Genomic DNA, 21,857 nt, shown 5'->3' with positions numbered 1-21,857 from the left:
AGGTATTGACCAGCCATATAGCAATTACTCTACTAGAAGCTCTCAAGCCTTTCCGTGCACCATTAGGGATGGTAAAAAGATGATCTGACTTCCTCAGCTCAGAAGTAGCATCCACATAGCCTCTCAATGAGTGCCCAACATCCAATGTACTTGGGTCCTGGGAATTTTCTGAAAGGAGCATCGGGAGTGTAATATCTTGCATTATGTGAAACCTGGAGGCAACATTGGGTACGAATCTTAGCATTGGTCTAAGCATGACCCTATCTGGAAAGAATGAAAGAAAGGGTTCTTTAAACCCTAAGGCTGCTAGTTCCGAGAATCTTCTGGCTGATGTTATCTCCACGAGAAACACTGTTTTCAGAGTAAGATGCCATAGTGAGACAGGATGACTGAAGGTGTCTGATGAGAGGAAGTCCAACACCAGTGGCAAGTCCTATTTTGGGAAAATCAGAGGCTTGGGTGGTCTTTGGTGGATAGCTGCCTTAAAGAACTGAACCACTAAAGAGACTAATGCCCATATGGTACCTGTAAAAGCAGAGAGAGCAGAAACGTGAGCCTTCAGAGTACTCACAGACAGACCTATATCCAGCCCTGCCTGGAGGAATTCCAAAAGTGGCATACTCTCGGGGTATCTGGCACAAAGCCATGCCTGTTTGCAAATTTCATGAACTTGCTCCATATCCTGTTATAGGCTGTGTTGGTGCTGTCCTTCATCAATGTATCTGTGACCTTAGTTGAGCATCCTAGATTGATCAGCCTTTACTTTTCAAGACCCAGGCCATCAGCCTGAGTTTCTTCAAAGCGGGGTGATGAATCAGCAGTACATGAGCAGATCCGGTGTCACTGGTAGAGGGTATGGTTCTCTGATGTTCACTGAACAGAGTAGCGGGTACCAGGGTCTCTTTTGCCAATCTGGTATTACTGACAAAACGGTCACCCTCTCCAGGTGTATTCTGTGCAGCAAGCTGAGAATCACTGGAATTGGAAGGAAGGCATACACAGTCCATGCCATTGTCAGCGCATCTACCCCACAGCTTGTGGGTGACTGATCCTGGAGAAAAAATTAGGTAGTTTGGTATTCTCTGGGGAGACAATCAGGTCTATCTCCGAGAGAAAGGGACAATCCACTAGACTCCGAAAAACGTGAGGTGAAAGGACCCACTCGTTGTTGTCCAAACTAGTTCTGTATAGATAATCTGCCTGGGTCTTCAAGCGACTAGGCATATACATTGCTGTTAGCAGTTGTAAGTTGGCTTGGGCCCATTCCATAACTGGAGTAACCTCCCTCAGGAGGGGTATGCTGCGGGTGCCCCCCTGTCTGCGAATGTAGGCTACTGACATTGTATTGTACAACGTCATCAGAACGGGTGCATCCTGAATGAGCTTTTGAAAGCCAGGAGTGCTTGGAATGCTGCCCTCAATTTTAGAATGTTGGAAACTATATGGAATAACAGGCACAGGCAGACTGCAGGAGCACACAATCAGATAAGAGCCAGATGCTTCAGCCAGAAGCATCTTTAAATTTTTGCTCCCTTAAGCCTGGCCCCACTTCCCTTCTCCTGATTAGCTGAGCGGTCTTGCATATGCTCAAAGAGGGCCGCAGCCTGCGCTCCACGCTGGCCCTCAGACACTGACCGAGCGGCGCTGGTAAGAAGCGGGGAAACCAGCGCCGCTCCCCTTAGCAGTGTCCATCCCCAGCAGCCACCATGAAAAGCCACCATAGAAGGATTTTATTCCTGCCAGCAGCCACCAAGGAACCCCTACCGATGTAACACCCCATAGCCGGCAGTACTTTACCATGGCCTGATACCACCCTGAGGACCAGCAGCGCAGCTCCCTGGTCAAACTGCTGTTAGCAAAGGAGTACAGAGTCTGCATCCAACCTTGAGAGCAACTCTGGACAGACAGACAGCCATTAGACCAGCTAGGAGGGGAGACGCCACCTGTCCTAATTGCAGGAGGAAGAAAAAGGAACGCTTAGGCTGAGGTGGGTCAAAAATGTATTGAATTACATCCTGATCAGGCAGGGGGTGGGCGGGGCCTCAACCAGCAGTGCTGACATGGAGCTTGTCAGGAAATAGGTTTTTTTGGTCCTTACAAGGATAAAGACAGCATACACAAAACAACAATAAATATGTTTAGACTTGTGAATCTCTGTCTTGTCAAAGTCTGACTTTTATCTCTTTCCAGGTCTTTGCTGTGCTCTAAATGTGACTGTTTATCCATCCCCCTGGGCTTTGCACCCCTTGGGAGGGAATGCTTCTATATGGTGCTCCATATCTCAGAAGAGAAAGCTGGACAGCCTGTTGACTGTACGTTGGGTGTTTTCTCCAGCTTCTGGATATGAACAAACAATTGGCAGGATTACAAAGTATGGTAAGAGACACATCTCTGCAAATTGGAGTAAAAAAGGAGAACTAAGCAATGAAAAACCAGGTCACATTTACCGACTTGTGTTGACCTACTTGCATCCATCTAATGAGGGACAGTATATATGTCGTGTACAGGAGGTGGCTCAGTACAGAAACCACTGGAGCGCAGTTTCTAATGGGACTGCAAGCACCCAGCTAAAAGGTATGTGAACTTTTCAGTATATAAAATTGCTACTAACATATTATAAAAATTTGTATATAAATAGTGCATAAATTACTCAAAAAATGTATTAAAATATATAAACAAGGTCTACGGTGGTTAATAAATTTCAGTTGCATTTAACATTCTGTACTGCTAAATCATATTATGAATAACAAACACATCTATTTTATTATACATTTTGACAATTCAGTGAATTTAATAGTTAAAGAAGCATTTTTAGTAACTAGAATACAAAAAAATAATTTACCAGGACTGAGGTTCAATCCACATTGAGCCATTAATCTCAAGGAGGCTAATCACAAGGTATTAGGGGCAGTTTGCACTAAATTTTTGCACAACTTATGCGATTCTAACATTGTTCAATAGACTCCTGTTTCTTCCCATCTTATTCCACATCAAATAAGAAAGGGTTGTGTCATCCTCAAGCATTACAGAAGCATGCTATGTACTTCACATGCTCACACATCTTGACTGATCCAGCATTCACTTTTCCCTTTACACTGACGTTACCATAAATACCAAACCAATAACACAATTCTGTTTTTACTGGGTTGATATTTTAATTAGGTATAAGCCACAGCTTGATACAACACATAAATAGTTAATATGTAAACACAGAAGAACATGACCAAATCCGGAGAGCAAGAGCCCATTCAATCCAGTGATGTAACAACAGGTTAAACATATCACCTGATATGGCCCACCTGAGTAAGGAGTGACTTTCTCTGCCTGAGGAACATTTGTTTGGTGCTTATTCTGTCTATACATTGGTAACATACCTATAGGTGATATATTGCCGTAAAAGTCTGTCCCACTGCATGATCATCTGAGAACTAAAATAGGAGGGCTGATACAGTTGCATTATAGTTGTGATCTTTCTTCCCCTTTCCTTTTTTATTTGGGAAAACATTTGAAGCCCATTGGCCTGTAGGGAGTTAGTCTTCCTCCCAGGGGGAAGTTTGGTGAAGTAGAAGGTCCCCAGTCTTTTGATTACAAATTTGGGTACCAATATAATAGTTTCACAGAACCTGAAGAAGTGGGGCATTTGGGACCCATGAAATGCTTCCTGATAGGATTGTATAATTATCCCCTGTCAAAGCCATCTTGAAATTAATTTCTGAGTTCCAACAAAAATAAAGAAGCCGCGTGAAAAAGAGCAGGGTGGGATTTGTAGAATTCTTATGTGCCATGTGGATATGTAAAAAAGAAATTATGTTGGTTGAAATAGACCAGACATTTTAATGTCTTTTTAATACAATAAACTGATACATTATAGTAGTATTGTTTATGTACTGAGTTTATAGGCACCTTTAAAGTCCCAGACACAGGGAATGTGTTGTTTATTTGTTCTTAGGCTAAACAAGACCCAACCTAACCTAACCAGGCCGAACTGCATTACAATTTGCTCTGACTTCCACCCTTTGAAACTTCACATAGGTACAATTAAAAAACCATAAAGGGCCACTCACTCTTTTAAAATTCCCCAGTCCTTATATGATAGTTTAGCACAGGGAGAAAGTCAGGCAATGAAAAAGAAACTGTTAAAATCCATCAGTTTATTCATCCAAAGAAGAGATCTCCAAGAAAAGCACATACTGTAAGTGGTTTGGCATTGAAAGACTTACCATTATAAAAAATAACTCATTTTAAGCCCTGGTTCACACTAATGCAGTACGGCACATCCCATGTAATTCACACAGGAACCGAACCGCATTCCTGTGATGTGTGTGCGGCTTGAGCCATACATTTCTTTTCCTGCACTTGATTCACATCCCAAGGGTGTTCACACCTGTATGTGATGCGAATTCTGGTAATGCACTGTGTTTTGTGATCTGTTTGTGGTGTTGTTAATTTAACATTGACACCTGTAGCAGTTGCGGTGCAGGAAATGCACCGCATTAATGTGAGCCAGGGCTAAAGGTTATGCCGCCAGCAGAATATACTGTTATACTCAAATGTCCCGGTCCCAAAGGATGAAATGACGCTGTGTTAGATATCCCTAACATAGGATATGGATCAAAGGAGTTCTGGTTACCGCCGGAGTCCCGATATGTGTAGGAACCAGAAGTGACACGATTGTCCGACCGAATGTGATGTTACTGTACTAGCGGAAGAGCTCAAGTGAAGATAGAGCAGAGAGATTACACTAGAGGTGGTCACAAAGTATTTTATTACCTTCTTTTGGTGGCATTTGATCACTACTAGGTGTTTTATTTGTTTATTCTATAAATTAAAAAGACCAAAAATGTCGAAAAGCTAAAAATATTTTCTAATTTCTGTTATAAACCATATCAAATTAAACCAAATTTCTTCAAAAATGTAGTCCAAAATGTATTCTGCTACATCTTTGGTAAAAATGCCAAGACAGTACAAACACCCCCCAAATGCACCTTTTTTGGAAAGTACACAATCTAAGGTTGTCTGAGAGGCATATTGATTTTATGGAAGATTTTATTATTTACCACAATTACCATTTTACACTCATTAATATCTCATTTTAATGAGATATTTCTCACACATGCAATAGGTATACAGTGCCGTGAAAAAGTATTCATACTGCTTGAAATTTTGCACATTTTGTCATGTTATTTTTTTTTCCATAAAGTTTATTAATAAACTCAGAGCATACAATAGGTACAGGTAATACAAGGTATCAGTCGGAAATGCAATAGGAGGTAATACACATACAGCAAACAAAAAGATACATAGCAATACATAGGCAAAGAATCAGACGTAAGTCATCCCAGGGAAAAGAAAACAGGGGAAAATGAGGACATGCAAACGCAGGAACATTAAAGGCATATCTGGTCTCAATCCCTTATTTAGCATATTGGAATAACAGCACTGGCAGGGTCGATGATATATAACCTCAGTTACCGAGCAGCAGCAAAGAGCAGGGCCAGTGAGTCAAAGGTTTGCATTGGAAATGTGAACAGTAGGTGTGGAGGGGGGTGCAAGGGCTTGTAGGATATGGCCATTTACTTTTAATGAAACTGAGGTAACCCACTACAGGTTGCCAGCACGTGGGTAAAGGGTTCGGGAAAGGAGATATGTAAAAGTAAAACATATGTGCAGCTGGATTGCAGATAGGGAGTAGGGCTCCTATGCGTAGAAAAGTGTACCAAAATGGAAAGGGGAGAATGAAAGCTAAACTCTGAGTAGGAAAGCAAGGAAATGGGGATTAAGAATTTAAGAATAAGCATGAAAAAATAGGGAAGAGAGGGGAAGAAGAAAAGAAAAAAAAAAAAGGAAGGGGGGGGGGAAGATGGTAGGTTGGGAAAGGGTCGGACGAGGAAGAGGTGTGGAGGAGTAGGAGGGTAGGTAAGTCACTTTTACTCAAGACTCCCAGATCATGAGAGATACGCGCAACCCTGGCAGAGAAGCGAGCTGGGGACAGTTGCAGGCGTAGCAGAGTGCCAAGCATAACTTGCTCCAAGCAGTACAGGACATCGAGACAAAGGACCTCAATCACAACCTTAAAAAAAACAGAGAGCCAATATATCGCCAGAAACACTACGGTGTATCAGAGAGGTGCAGAATCAGTCAGCAAGGCCCATGAAAGAACAATATTCAGGGGTCGTTCGGAAGTGAATCCAACAGGACCAGGTATGAGAAAATTTAGTAGGGTTTTCCAGAGAAGAAGTAATCAGCTCTTCCATTTCAGCAATTCTGTTCAAATGTATGAACCAATCTCGCACTGTGGGGAGGTGAACAGACCCCCAGAGAACCGGTAAGCAGAGTTTAGCCGCGTTAAGCATATGCATAGCCAGAGATTTGAAATATAGACGTTTGGGAAGCGGAGTGTGGTGGAGGAGGTGTTTGGCCAGAGAGAACTCAATATCAAGAGTAGACACCGAAGAAGTAATGCGATGTACCTCCTGCCAAAAGGGCTGAACCATAGGGCAGTCCCACCAGATATGAAGAAGAGATGCAACAGGAGCCCCACATCTCCAACAATTACTAGGTCTGGATGGATCAAAATGATGGATTCTAGAAGGTGCATTGTACCAACGTGTCGCCAACTTGTATCCGTTTTCTTGTGCCGAAACATTCAAGGAGCACTTATGCGAAAAGGTAAAGATTTGGTCCCAATCAGAGGAAGAAAATTCAATGTTTAAGTCTCTTTTCCAAGCTTTGCAGGCGGGAAGTGAATCAGAGGTTCTGTCACCAAGAAGAAGCAGATAGGTAAATGATACTAAATGCCTCCGTGGTTCAGCCTTTGAACAAAGTGATTCAAAGGAGGTGAGAGGGCGGACCCATTTATGGCAATATGCAGGAGAGAGAAGAAAATGTCTGATTTGAAGATAGGCCCAAAAGGGAAAGGTGAGATCACCCATAGTACTTGCCAGGGAAGAACAAGACTTCAGCTGACCTTTGTGAAAAAAGTGGTTCGCCAATACTTGACTGTGTGGCCAACGTGCTGATGGAAAGGACTTATGCATACCGGGAGGGAAGTCCAGATTGAGGCGAAGAGAAGTTAGTGGCTTGGGGGCATCGGAAATGGAGGCCGATTTACAGGCTAAGCGAAAGGTTTTAAGGGAAGATCCGATTATTGGATGTAGGAGGAGGTCTTGAGGAATGTGTTTGGTCAGAAGCCACGGCATCTATGCCAAGGGGGAAGTGGAACAAGAGTGTTCCAGCTGGACCCATGCTTTGGTGGTAAAGTGAATATTCCAATCGATTATCCTAGTAAAATGGCAGGCTCGATGGTAAAGTTGCAGGTCAGGTAGTCCAATCCCTCCTTTGGATTTGGGGAGCACAAGTTGGGAGAAAGAAATATGTGGCCGTTTATAATTCCAGAGAAAAAGAGAGCACATTCTTCTACATGAAATGAAAAAGGCGGGTGGTAAATGGATAGGTAAGGCTTGAAATAGATAGAGGAGGCGCGTGAGGATATTCATTTTTAGTATAGCAGCCCTACCAAACCAGGAGAAGCATGGCCGTTGCCACCTCATTAAGTCTGCTCGGATGGCACCAAGGATTGGAAGAAAGATTTTGACATAAACATCAGAGAGGTGTCAGGGCTCCGGGGTGTGACCAGAGGTATGTGACTGATGCAGGGAAACGCAGGCTTCAGATATGTTATAAATGATATAATTTATTAAAGACTAACAATACAAACATAAACGCAGTGCAATACTAAAACATAACACAGTGCAAACGAACCAAACCAAACCACCCACAGATAACAGTACATACAATGCAAGCGTCGTCAGGCAGGCCGGGTCAATAACAATCGGGCAGGTAGGTACAGGGGGTCAGGCAGAGAATGGTCGGGGTCACAAGCCAGGGATGAAACAGGAGAAGTCAGCAGAGGTCCGGATCAGGCAGGGTCAGCAACGAATCAGTCAGACAGGGACAGGGACAGGAATGCAGGAACAAGATACAGGGCCCAGGAAAAACACACACCAAGGCAGAGACTGCAGGTCTGGCCATCCCTTAAATACACCTGCATAATCAACTTCAGGTGTTTGGCTGGCTGCAGGGTTGAGTCTCTGATTGCTGGGAGCACCCGCTGGCCAGCCCTGGTACTGCAGCCCACAAGGCAGGTGAGTCCCACCATTACTGGCAAGTCCATTCCTGACAGTACCCCCCCTCAAGGAGCGGCCTCAGGACGCTCCAAACAGTCCTAGCTGGGCAAAATGTTCCACCGCCCGGGTCTGGTAACTGGCGGGATATCAAAGACTGGCACATCGGGCAGGACTCCGGGCAGCGGCACATCGGGCTGGACTCCGGGCAGCGGCACACCGGGCAGGACTTCGGGCAGCGGCACACCGGGCAGCGGCACATCGAGCTGGACTCCGGGCAGGACTCCGGGCAGAAGCACATCGAGCTGGACTCCGGGCAGGACTCCGGGCAGAGGCACATCGAGCTGGACTCCGGGCAGAGGCACATCGAGCTGGACTCCGGGCAGAGGCACATCGAGCTGGACACCGGATCACCAGGCGGAGCAGCAGGCACCGGGCCACCAGGCAGAGCAGCGGGCGCCGGGCCCCCAAGCGGAGCAGCGGGCGCCGGGCTCCCCGGCGGAGGGACAGGCATCGGGCCCCCAGGCGGGGCGACGGGCATCGGGCCCCAAGGCGAGGCGCCGGGCCCCCAGGCGGAGCGGCGGGCGCTGGGCCCCCAGGCGGAGCGGCGGGCGCCGGGCCCCCAGGCGGGGCGGCGGGCCCCCAGGAGGGGCGGCGGGCATCGGGCCCCCAGGCGGGGTGATGGGCCCCCAGGCGGAGCGATGGGCCCCCAGGCGGAGCGGCGGGCACCGGGTCATCAGGCACGACAACGGGCATCGGGTCACCAGGCATCAGGTCATTTGGCTTGCCAGTGGGCACCGCGTCATCTGGCAAGGCACTGGGCACCGAGTCACCAGGCACGACAGTGGGCTCTGAGTCAACTGGCATGACCGCGGTCACTGGGTCAGACATTGGATCGTCTGGCTGGACAGCGGGCATCGGGTCACCAGGCATGACAGCGGTCACTGGGTCATCAGGCATTGGATCATCTGGCTCGACAGCGGACATCGGGTCACCAGGTATGACAGTGGGCTCTGAGTCACCAGGCATGACCGCGGGCACTGGGCCAGACATTGGATCGTCTGGCTCGACAGCGGGAATCGGGTCACCAGGCATCAGGTCATTTGGCTCGACAGCGGGCACTGCGTCATCTGGCAAGGCAGTGGGCACCGAGTCACCAGGCACAACAGTGGACTCTGAGTCAATTGGCACGACAGCGGGCACCGGGTCATCTGGCGCTGGATCGTCTGGCTCGACAGCGGGCATCGGGTCACCAGGCATGACAGCAGGCACTGGGTCATCAGGTACCGGATCGTCTGGATCGACAGCAGGCACCGGGTCATCTGGCGCTGGATCGTCTGGCTCGACAGCAGGCATCGGGTCACCAGGCATGACAGCGGGCACTGGGTCATCAGGCATTGGATCATCTGGCTCGACAGCGGGCATCGGGTCACCAGGTATGACCGCGGGCACTGGGTCATCAGGCATTGGATCGTCTGGCTCGACAGCGGGCATCGGGTCACCAGGCATGACAGTGGGCACCGGGTCATCAGGTACCGGATCGTCTGGCTCGACAGCGGGCACTGGGTCATCAGGCATGATAGGATCATCAGGCTGGATCAGTTCATCAGGCTGGGTACAGACATCAGGCTGAAGTGCGGGTGCCGAGGCACCAGGCTGAACCACGGAAGGCAGGTTCTCAGACGGCAGGCTCACCGGTTTGGATAATGGCAGGATGGTACTGGTTGGAAAGAATTTCCGCTTTTTCCTGGTTTTAACTACTGGGGCACTGCAAGTAAACGCAGGTTTGTAAACGGATGGAGCAGCTGAGGACAGAGAAGAGCTGGAAGATGGAACAGAGGAGGGAGCAGTTGCTACAGAGGACTTCTTTACAGGGTTAAAGAAAGGATAGGTGCAGCGAGTGGGAGCAGAGGACTGGTATGTGGTAGTTAGAGTATACTGGGCAGTCACTGGGGGTGCTGTCGGGGATGCAGGAAGAGTGCTTTGAGTGGAGGAATGATGTTGTAAGCTGACTGAGGCTGGGTGCAACAAGTCTGACCATGTCTGCAGTATGGGTTGAACAAAGCTCAGCTTACACAAAGCCTGTCTGGTCAATGACTGCACTGCGTTTATACAATCTCTTAGTATCTGTGGTGAACATGCAGAATAATGCTCCAGAAAGTAATCCACATCATCCTCTAATAACCATACCAGGGACTCTACCTGGTCGGCACTAAATGGCGGCAAAAATTCATTCGGGGGTACCAGATGAAACCAACTCAGCACAAACCTGAATCAATGGTTGCACTTCAGAGAATTCTGTGCCCTGATCTACTAGAACATGAGCGATCCGTATACACTCTAGTAGTTGATCCCGGGTATACTCCCTCAGAGTCTGATGAGCATACTCTCTGTCATCAAACACTAGCAGAGATAAATACACAACCTCATCAAGATCCATCCTTCCCAGCAACAAGCCAAGATGGCTTCCCTGTGCAGCCACTTCTGGTCAGGAATAGCCTTGGTGTAATGTCAGGGCTCCGGGGTGTGACCAGAGGTATGTGACTGACGCAGGGAAACGCAGGCTTCAGATATGTATAAATGATATAATTTATTAAAGACTAACAATACAAACATAAACGCAGTGCAATACTAAAACATAACACAGTGCAAACGAACCAAACCAAACCACCCACAGATAACAGTACATACAATGCAAGCGTTGTCAGGCAGGCCGGGTCAATAACAATCGAGCAGGTAGGTACAGGGTGTCAGGCAGAGAATGGTCGGGGTCACAAGCCAGGGATGAAACTGGAGAAGTCAGCAGAGGTCCGGATCAGGCAGGGTCAGCAACGAATCAGACAGGGCCAGGGACAGGGATGCAGGAACAAGATACAGGGCCCAGGAAAAACACACACCAAGGCAGAGACTGCAGGTCTGGCCATCCCTTAAATACACCTGCATAATCAACTTCAGGTGTTTGGCTGGCTGAAGGGTTGAGTCTCTGATTGCTGGGAGCACCCGCTGGCCAGCCCTGGTACTGCAGCCCACAAGGCAGGTGAGTCCCACCATTACTGGCAAGTCCATTCCTGACAAGAGGTTACTCGTAAGCTGTATTCCCAGATAGGTAAGGGAGTCCCTTACCCATTGAAACGGGAACTGTGACTGACAAAAGGAAACCAGGTCTGGAGGAAGAGTAATGTTTAAGGCATAGAATTTGGAATGATTAATTTTGAGGTTCGAGATATATTGAAAGAAGGAAAAATCCTTAAGTAGGTTGGGCAAGGTAATCCGGGGCTCCGTCAGAAACAAAAGAATGTCATCTGCATAGGCAGCAAGTTTGTATTCCTTGTTCGCCACGGAAATACCCCTGATATCTGGGTTTAGGTGGAGTTTGCATAACAATGGTTCTAGTGATATCACAAAAAGAAGCGGGGATAGGGGGCAACCTTGGCGCGTACCATTCTCAAGAGAAAATGGATGAGATAGATGCCCATTCACATGGACCTGAGCCGTTGGACCAGAATACAGTGCCATAATGAAATTGAGCATGGTGTCCCCTAAACCAATTGGCTGTACAGATTCCTTTAAGTAATCCCAGGACACCCTATCAAAAGCCTTTTCGGCATCTAGAGAAAGAATAAATCCTGGACTGCGAGAAGTCGGTGGAGAAGGTTAAGAGCCTTGATGGTGTTATCCCTTGCTTCCCTTCCCGAGATTGAAGCCCACTTGGTCAAGGTCAATCAGGGAGGGTAACAAGGGAAGGAGACGGTTGGCTAGGATCTTTGCGTAGATTTTGATGTCTACATTCAAAAGAGAGATGGGCCTATAATTGGTAACCAAAGTGACATCTTTACCTTCTTTGGGGATGACAGTGATATGAGCTTCCAGGAGGCGATGATGTTGCGTGGAGGGTGAAGAGAAAGTGTTGAAGGCGGAGAGGAAGGGTCCACTCAAAATATCTAGAAACTCCTTGTAATATGCCACAGAAAGACCATCAGGGCCCGGGCTTTTACCAGGTTTCATTTTCTGGACAGCTCGGGAGAGTTCCTCCGCCGTGATATGATGTTCCAAATCCTGAACAGTATCATCAGGTACAGTGGAAGGACTATAGAGACGAAGAAAGTCAGAGATTAGGGTGTCTCTAGGCTTATTGGCCTCAGAAAGGCGACGTTCTGGAGGGAGATTGTATAATGTTTTGTAGTATTGCTCAAAGTGAGATGCTATATCCGCATTTGAGGTTGCCAAAGAGCCAACCGAGCCCCTAATCTTGTGAACCGTTAAACTCTACTTTTTTGTCTGGAGGGATCTGGCTAAAAATCTCCCACTTTTGTTAGCAAACTCATAAAAAAGTTTTTGCGACAGAATGAATCTGCGCTTAGCTGCCTTGCCTAGTTCGTTTAAGAGCTGTGTGCGGGTGTTCGTAAGATCAGATAAAGTCGAGGCGGCCTGATTATGTTTGTGCGCCTTTTCCAGGAATTTAATGCGATCTAAGAGTTGTTGTAAGCGAGTCTGTCTCTCTTTTTTACGTTTTGTGGCCATAGCTATTAGGACTCCTCGAATGACGCATTTATGTGCCTCCCATTGAGTTAACGAATAGGTATCTGGAGTTTGATTGTTCGAAAAGTAGTCTGTTAATTGGGAGCGAACCTCTGCTTCATTGGCCAAGTCAAAAAGAAGAGAGGCATCCAAACGCCATATCTTAGAACGGGAATGTTTCTCCGGAAATCGTACTGTCATAGTGATAGGGTGATGATCAGAGAGGATCATCGGTTCGATGGAGGAATCATGGAGGAAAGAGAGGTCAGCTTGCGTGATAAAGAGGTAATCGATTCTGGAATATTTGTTGTGTGGAGGGGAGAAAAATGTATAGTGACATTCGGGTGGAGGACTCGCCAAGAGTCGTGAAGTTGCAGATCTTGAAGTTGAGTGTGAATCTGTCTAATGGATTTATATGGCAAGAAAGAGCTTCCCAAGGAAGAGTCCAATAAAGGACATAAGGGAACGTTAAGATCACCTCCCAAGATTAGGATACCCGTCTGGAAGGAGGAGAGTGAAGAGGTAATGGAGCAGAAAAAGGATACCTGTCTAGTGATGGGTGCGTAAAGATTTGCTAAAGTGATGGGCCTATTGGAAAATTACCTTTTAGAAACAGGAATCTACCATCCTGATCCAGAAGTGACTCCGAGATAGCCAGAGGGAGGTGCTTTGCAATCAAACTGGCAACGCCTTTAGATTTAGCATGAGGGTTAGGAGCATGATAAACTGTCGAAAAATGCGAGTTGGTAAGCTTGGGTATGGCATCGTGACGGAAATGCGTTTCCTGAAGAAAGACAATATCTGCTCTCTGTTTAAAAAGGAGTGAAAGCAGGAGAGATCGCTTTTCAGAGGTATTCAGACCCTTCACATTAATAGACAGAACTTTCAGCGAAAGATGTCCTGACAGGGAGTTGAGAGAAGGCATGTCCAGGAGAGTAAAGGGAACCTAAAGGGATGGGAAAAGGGAGTAAGAAAAAAAAAGGGGGGGGGAGAAGAGAGATAACCGGCAGTGGGGGTAGACCAGCTGACCCACCAAGATGTGGGAAGGAGGAAAGAAGAACAAGAAAGAAGAAGGGTTAGGAGGGAAATAGCAGAAAGAGGAACAAGGAATGAAAGGAGATGAGAGGCAGAGGACAAGGGAGTAAAGACGACCGGAAAAATTCAGCAAGAGCTCTCAAAGCTCGCTGTGTGGGAAACGCGGTGGACTTAGATCCAAAATGAAAGAGTCCGCCGGGCCATGGACCTTAAAAAAATGCAAGAATCGGGGAGGGAGGGTGAGCACAATTCGTTTGAATGAAGATTTAGATGGGGGCACAACCGCCATCGCCCAGCATAATGGATGAGGTAAGACGCAGCAACAAGCTTAGGGATATCAGAAGGAAAATGTAACAAATGTCATGAGGGCAAGGAGACCAAATATATATCATTAGGGCGTGTCGTGGTGGAAGCATTGTATGTAGGGAAATGAGAAAATGCACATCTAAGTGGAATGCAGTCATGGCATGATCCTAAAGTTATGGGCAGTGTTGTGGCATCGTAGGTGTGCCGTGGTAGGGCCAGTGTGCGAGTCCATATATGAAAATAAAACACCAGTGAAAGCCAGATGGAAAACCTGCATATCATTAAGATGAAAAGCACATCGTATCATAATCTGTTCAGGGCAAAAACATTGCAACACAACAGAAACAGCAGGGCAACCATTCAGAAAAAAAAAGCAACCATCAAAGGAAACAGTTGGGAAAAATGAGACATAGTGCACCATTTCTTTTTGGAACCCTAAGGTATCTCTCATCTGTCCTAACTCTTCTCTTCCCGACTTCCTCCCAAAAACTCAAACCATCCATCTCCCACCCCGCTCCCGCAGGACTCCACGACATTCTAAAAATCAAGTAGCACCTCGTGTCTGAAAAGAAAAAATAGCGGTAGTTAGGCAAGGGGAGAGGACGGGACTAGGGGGGAGCTCAGCAGAAGCTCCAAATGATGGTTTCAAAACCTGTAAGCAGTAAAGCAGTAAATGTGGTTTGGATGCGTGTTATGACATGAGGTGGAGGAGGGGGCCGGACCCCGCAGGGAACAACACCTGGAGAGTGTAACAAGGTGATACTTGATTTCAAACAGATATGTAACATAATAATAGTATGGAAATGACAGCCCGGGTCCCGGATCCCTTCCTCCCCCCAACCCAGTCCTCCCCCGCCATCCCACACTACCCCTGGAAAAGGTATAAAGGCGAGCTTGAGTATGAAGCCTCTCACAGTAAACTCTGATGAAGAACAGTAGGGATCATGGTCAGGGAAATACAGACAATATGTAATGGAGGGCATGGAAATCACCCCTGACCACTGCAAGACCAACAAAAGACCCCTGGGAGGCCATACAACCAAACAGGGGCCGGGCATAGCGGGTCTGGAGATCCATACTCTCCAGAGACTCTATGCAGCGGACAAATCAGCATATACATTACAAACAAGGCTGCAGAAAGACTGTAGGACCATCCCCCAGGCTTCCATCAGAGGTAGTGAAAATGCAGCAATAAAAAGGTCAATGACATGGAGGGTGCCTGCGGAGGTACATCAGGACTGGCGGTCCATTGGAGAAGCTGAGACGGAGAGGGAAAAGGTCTTCATGATCGATGAGGCGAATTTGGCAACATCTGCAGGGGCATTAAAAGACCTGGACTAGGGCGGATGGGTTAGAGAGCAGAAAATGAAAGGGTGAAGGTGTACAGTTAAGGGGCCAAATAGGACCCGAGGTGCTACCGGCATGGTCCTGGAGTCGGATAGACCAACACAAAGTGGCACATAACTGTGAAGTGGAAGGAAAATGATAACCAGAGTTAGACTTACCGGTAACTCCTTTTCTACGAGTCTTCCAGGACAGCCATCTGAGACCTTGGGCTCCTCCCTCCGGATCAAGAAACACACCATCCCCCATGCCTTTAAAAGGCGGGCCTCCGGGCCTCACATCCAGTTATTAAAAGAGAACTAGCGGAAGCCACTGAAAGACACAAATATAGGTAAATACATTTTCATGCAGTCAACCTTAACTCTCTCGGTTGTACATTAGAAGGGTGGGAATTACCGGCTGCCCTGGAAGACTCGTAGAAAAGGAGTTACCGGTAAGTCTAACTCTGGTTTTTTCCCTACGTCTTCCAGGACAGCCATCTGAGACGATAAATGAGAACTTACCCCCTTAGGGTGGGTCCACCGCCTGGAGGACCTTGCGTCCGAACGCCTGTTCCTTATCTGACAGGACATCCAAGCGATAATGCTTCACGAAGGTAGAAAACCTCGACCAAGTGGCTGCCTTACAGATTTCCTCCGGCGAAGCCCCGGCTCTCTCCACCCAGGACGCTGCCAAGGATCTAGTTGAGAGGGCCTTAACAAAAGGAGGCGGAATCCCCAAGACCTTGTAAGATTCCCCAATTGCCAGCCTAATCCACCTGCCTATCGTGGCTTTAGATGCTGCCAACCCCCTTCTCTGCCCTGAAAACAAAACAAAAAGGGAATCCGACTTCCTAAATTCCCTGGACCTGTCTAAAAAAATTATAAGACTCCTCTTTACATCCAGCAAACCTAGCCTTTCTTCCTCTTTACCTTCAGAGGAAGAACAAAAGGTCGGCAGAACAATATCCTGCGACCTGTGAAAAGAGGAGGCTACTTTAGGAAGGAATCCCGGATCAGTCCTAAGCACAACCCTGTCCTTAAGAATGGTCAAGTAAGGCTCCCTAATAGAGAGCGCCTGTAGCTCACTCACCCTACGGGCCGATATGATTGCTACCAAAAAAACTATTTTTAAGGTTAAAAACTTGAAAGCTGACTCCTCTAAAGGCTCAAAAGGTTCTCAGACCAAAGCCCTTAGGACCAGAGAAAGATCCCAACTCGGACAACCTCCCACCTTAGCAGGCCTAGCCCTGGAGATAGATCTGAAAAAATCAACTACGAAGGGATTTTGTTGCAAAGAGCACTGCAAAAAAATACTCAAAGCAGAAGCCTGTACTTTCAAGGTGTTGATCGAGAGTCCCCTATCTGCCCCCTCCTGAAAAAATTCCAAAACCATCGGAATGTCCAGGGGCCCTGGTCGGTCCGAACACCACGAGGTAAATCTTTTCCAGACCTTAGAATAAATGGCTCTGGTTACCGGCTTGCGACAGCTCACCAAAGTCTTTACTACCTGATCAGAGAACCCCCTGGCTCTGAGGATCTGTTCCTCAAGAACCAGGCCGTCAACCGTAACGTCTTGACTCGCGGATGCAAAAGCGGACCCTGCGCAATCAGATCTGCCTTTTCCGGAAAGGGATACGGGCAAGCTGAAGCCAGCCTGTTCAGTAGGGAAAACCATGGCCTTCTCGGCCAAAAAGGCACGATCAAGAGTAGATCCGACCTTTCCCCTAAAAATTTTTGCAGGACCACCGGAATCAGCCTGATTGGAGGGAACGCATAGGCCAGCTTGAAATCCCAAGTGGTCGACAGAGCGTCTATCCCCAAGCTCTGCTCTCGCGAGTTTAGGGAAAAGAACTGGTCGACCCTCCTGGACACCAACTCCTCCGGTTTCCCCCACCTGGACACCAACTCCTGAAATACCTCTTGGTTGAGTGACCAATCGTCGTGGGAGAGTGGCCGTCGGCTCAGGAAATCCGCAAGCGAATTCTGAGAACCCCTCAAGTGTACTGCCGAAATTGATCGCAGATTCTGTTCTGCCCAGGTCAGAATATCGCCTGCGATCCTCTGCAGCGAAGGACTCCTTGTCCCCCCCTGTTTGTTCACATAAGCTACTGTTGCCATGTTGTCTGAACGAACCTGCACATGAAGGCCTTTCAAGCCTGCCTGAAAAACCTCCAAGGCTCTCCAAACCGCCAACAGCTCCCGTTGATTTGAGGGCTTTATGGAGTCCTCCTGGGACCACCTCCCCTGGGCCGTTCTCCCTTGCAGATGAGCTCCTCAACCAAAACTGCTGGCGTCTGTGGTCACAATGAGTGGATCCAATGGCCGCCAATCCAGACCCCTGGTCAAGTTTCTCTCCTTTCGCCACCACCACAGAGATCTCTTGACTCTGGACGGAAGCCGGACCAGCCGCTCCAGCTCTGAGACATTTCCGTCCCATTCCTTTAACAAGAAGGCCTGGAGCGTTCTTTGGTGAAATCTCGCCCATGGAACCGCCGGAAAGCAGGATGTCATAAGACCCACTGCCCCTGCGACTTCCCTCACCGAAACAGGCAGGTTGCACTGCAACCCTAACAACACCCGATTCATCTTCTCGATCTTTTCTCATGGCAGAAAAAATTTTTCCTCTACAGAAGAGATCTCGTACCCTAGGTAAACCACCCTCTGTGCGGGTACAAGAGATGACTTTTCCCTGTTGATAAGCCAGCCCAGACCCTGCAGGAGATTCTGGGCAACTCCCAGGTGCTCGAGCAGCTGTTGCCGAGACCCGGCCACCAAAAGCAAGTCGTCCAGGTAAAGAACCACCAAGATTGATCTTAGCCTCAGGGGAACCAGAGCTTCTGCTAAAACCTTTGTAAAGATCCTGGGGGCCGATGCTAGACCGAAGGGCAAGGCCCGAAACTGCCAATGGAAAGTCTGCGACCCTATCCTTATGGCCAAACTCAGGAACTTCTGACTTGTCTGATGAATGTGAAAGTAAGCATCCCTCAAGTCCACTGTGGCCATGAAGCACCCCCGGAACAGGATATTCTTTACCGAATAAATCGATTCCATTCTGAAGCGTTTGTATTTTACGGCCTGATTTAGGGAGCGTAGATTCAGGATTAACCTGAATTTTCCTGAAGGCTTTCCCACCACAAAGACGTGTGAGTAACACCCTGAACCCCGCTCGTTCTGAGGCACCTGAACCAGAACTCTCTGGTCCACCAATTCCCCTATAAGACCGCATAACGCCTGAGACTTCCTGCGGTCCCTGGGGAGATCGGTAACCAAGAACCTGCTTGGAGGGCAGTCCTCGAACTCTATCCTGTAGCCTCCCTGAATCAGGCTCCAAATGAAGGGGCTCGGGGATATAGAAGCCCACTGAGGGAGGAAGGACCCCAACCTTCCCCCTACAGGGCTTTCCAAGTCATTGGGGCTTGGAGGATCCCTGAGGAGGATTGAATAATATCCCTCCCCAGCCTCTGTTTTTATGCCCTGTCCAATGCTTTTTTGGCTGAACCTCTCTATTCGGAAGCACTTGGGTTCTAGGCCGAAAGGTTTTCCTAGGAAAGACCTTTTTTCTACTCTCTGGGAAGGCCTTTTTCCTATCTGCCGTACGCTCAAGAGCCTCCTCCAGGCCTGGGCCAAAAAGGTTATCCCCCAAAAATGGCAATGCGCATAAACGCAACTTGGACGCTGAATCCCCCGTCCAGGTCTTTAACCACAAAGCTCGCCTAGCGGAGTTAACCAGGGCTGAGGACCTGGCCGCGAGCTTGGCTGATTCTGCCGAGGCGTCCGCCAAAAACCCTGCTGCTTTCAGAAGCAACGGTAGCGACTTTAGGATCTGCTGCCTCGAGGTTCCTGCCGCTAGGTGATTTTGTAGTTGGGCTAACCAGCACTCCAAATTTCTGGCTACGCAAGTCGCCGACAGAGCTGGCTTCAAACTGACCGAATTGGATTCCCAGGCTCTTCGCAACAAAACTTCCCCCCTTTTGTCCATAGGGTCTTTTAAGGCCCCCATGTCCTCAAAGGCCAGATCCGTCCTTTTTGAAATCCTGGACAAAGGGGCGTCCAACTTTGGAACCTTATTCCAGGGTTGCGAGGGATCCTCATCAAAGGGGAATCTCCTCTTTAGGGCACCGTAAAAGAAGGGCCTCCTCTCCGGGCTTTCCCACTCCTGTCTGATAGTCTCAACCAAGGAACTATGGACCGGAAAAACTCTGGCTTTTTTTGCACGAAGCCCCTGATACATGAGATCATGCTTCGACAAGGTCACTTCTTCCTCCTCTATCTCCAGAGTCTCATAAATTTCTTTCAAAAGCTCATCCACCTCCTCTAGGGCCAATCTATACTTAGAGCCTGAAGAGGTGGGGGCTTCCTCATCCTCGGACCCTGAACCTAACTGGGAGGACGCCCGAGATCGAGGAACATCTTCCTCTGTCTCCTCTTCCGGAACTACCTGCCAGGAAGGTACTATCCCCAATGCAGATTGCGAACCAATCTCCAAAGGAGACTGAACCCTATCAAGAAGGGACCGAAACACCTGAAAAGTTGCTGACATATCCTCCTTAATAGAGGACAAAACTTTATGGCATGTTGTAAAAGATTCGTCTCGAACAAGACTATCAATGCATTTGCGGCATAAAGGCTTCTCATATCCTGCGCCTAACTTGGCCGCACACACTGCACATCTCCTCTTTGGGGCCTGTACCGGGGTCCTGTCCTGTGTTTTAGTCTAAAGAAGAAATGACAAAAAAACAGAACTAGGCACCTGAGAGGAACAATATCCCAGGACCCCCACTGCACCCAGTGATGGGGAAAAAATTGCAGCGTGCCTTAACACCCACAACCTTGGGGACTTAAGGGACCTCCTAAACCCCCCCCCCAGGGATATAGCATAAAGGGGAGCCTCCCCAAGCTTACCTTGGAGGAGCCGGTACCGGGACCGGGGTCAGCCTGTGAAGGACCTGCTTCCATTGTCCCCCTGGCGTGGAGACAGCGCCGCCGCTCCGCACGCCCACCGTCTTTTAATTCCCCTGGTGGTGCCTGCGCCTCTGGAGATCGGAGCCGCGTCTCCAGTGCCGATGTCACTGGCGGACTTCCGGCCTGTGGAGCGCATCCGCCCTGCTACTTCCGGTTCCTGGAACGCAAGGCCTCTCCCCTGCACATTCAACTGAATGCCGGGTCAGAGGAGAGGCAACGATCGGGGCAAGCCCCAGTGACATGCGGCAGCGCCGGTTACCCACCTGGGCCTGAAGGACACTACCAGATGCCAGCCCCACCACGTGGAAGGCACCGGGGACGGAGGTACAGACCGCACAACACCCTTCCAGGCCAGCCTTCTTGAGGGTGCGAGGATCACCCTGGCTCCTACGGCGTGCATCCTTCCGGCTCAGGAAACACAAAAAACTGGATGCGAGGCCCGGAGGCCCGCCTTTTAAAGGCATGGGGGATGGTGTGTTTCCTGATCCGGAGGGAGGAGCCCAAGGTCTCAGATGGCTGTCCTGGAAGACGTAGGGAGAAAAATGGTTTTCAAATCTTTTACAAATAAATAGCTGAAAAGTGCGGTGTGCATTTGTATTCAAGTTAATACTTGTAGAACCACCTTTTGCTGCAATTACAGCTACAAGTCTTTTTGGGTATGTTTCTACCAGCTTTGCACATCTAGAGAGTGAAATTTTTGCCCATTCTTCTTTGCAAAATAGCTCAAGTTCTGTAAGATTGGATGGAGAGCTTCTGTGAACAGCAATTTTGAAGTCTTGCCACAGATTCTCAGTTATTAGTACATTAGTTTTTTTCAGCACATTATAAAACTATTTAGCACTATCTGATAAATACTGCGTGGCACTATTCATACATATTGAGGTATTTTCACTTGTGGGAACACGAGTGTATGCAGCAGTATATAGCCTTTTAGCATAATTGGTAGGTGTATGTGATTGGGCTTGGGTGTGTTTGATTTTATTGGCTCAGAACCTTTTTTTTGTTGAACCGGATAGACTTTTGTCTCTTTTCAGCCAGACTAACTAACTACTGTAACTATGTAAGAACCTGCTGACAAACTTGTGCTGTAGCAAAGCACGACACAGTTTAACAGGAGTCACGTCCTGAACCCGGAAGTATGCTTGCAACATTTATTTATGTTGCTGAGCCTGCAGCTGCTATATGCTAGAAGAAATCATAGACAGGGCCGCTGTTAGAAATCACGGGGCTCTGTACAGTATACCCTATAGGGCCCCCCAAGCCCCCCCCCCCAAAAAAATTTGAAAATTACAAGCTACAGTGGATTGGTTCCAGTAAATGCTGTCCTCACCATACCGAATACCCCCCTCTTGCCCAGGCACCCTTGCTAAACTGATGGGTTCTGGGCCCTGTACAGGAGGACCAGTGGTACCCCCTTATAAGCAGCCCTGCTCATAGATGCTGTGGTAGATTCTGAAAATAATAAAGTCCTGGTATAGATGTTCTCCCATCAGAAATATATAAAAAATATGGCCAGATTTCTTTTGCCAGAGTTACTGGAGATGCTGGAGGAGGCCTACACTCAGTGAACTCAGCGATATTGGTAATC

General features: G+C 48.1%; 1 protein-coding gene across 4 annotated transcripts in view; it reads left to right on the top strand.

Annotated features, from left to right (window-relative positions):
• Positions 1 to 21,857, top strand: part of VSTM4 (V-set and transmembrane domain containing 4) — a 678,267-nt gene that overhangs the window by 149,206 nt on the left and 507,204 nt on the right. For all 4 annotated transcript variants that reach the window (XM_089680004.1, XM_089680005.1, XM_089680003.1 and 1 more), the window contains one exon: positions 2,191 to 2,574. In XM_089680004.1, the coding sequence (XP_089536130.1) occupies positions 2,191 to 2,574 (384 nt within the window). The remainder of the gene's footprint in view (positions 1 to 2,190; positions 2,575 to 21,857) is intronic.

The sequence above is a fragment of the Staurois parvus genome, unplaced genomic scaffold, assembly GCF_062004578.1.
Source record: "Staurois parvus isolate SC_StPar_1 unplaced genomic scaffold, SC_StPar_1.0 ptg000234l, whole genome shotgun sequence".
Lineage (NCBI taxonomy): Eukaryota > Metazoa > Chordata > Amphibia > Anura > Ranidae > Staurois > Staurois parvus.
This window is presented reverse-complemented; position numbering and strand designations above follow the sequence as displayed.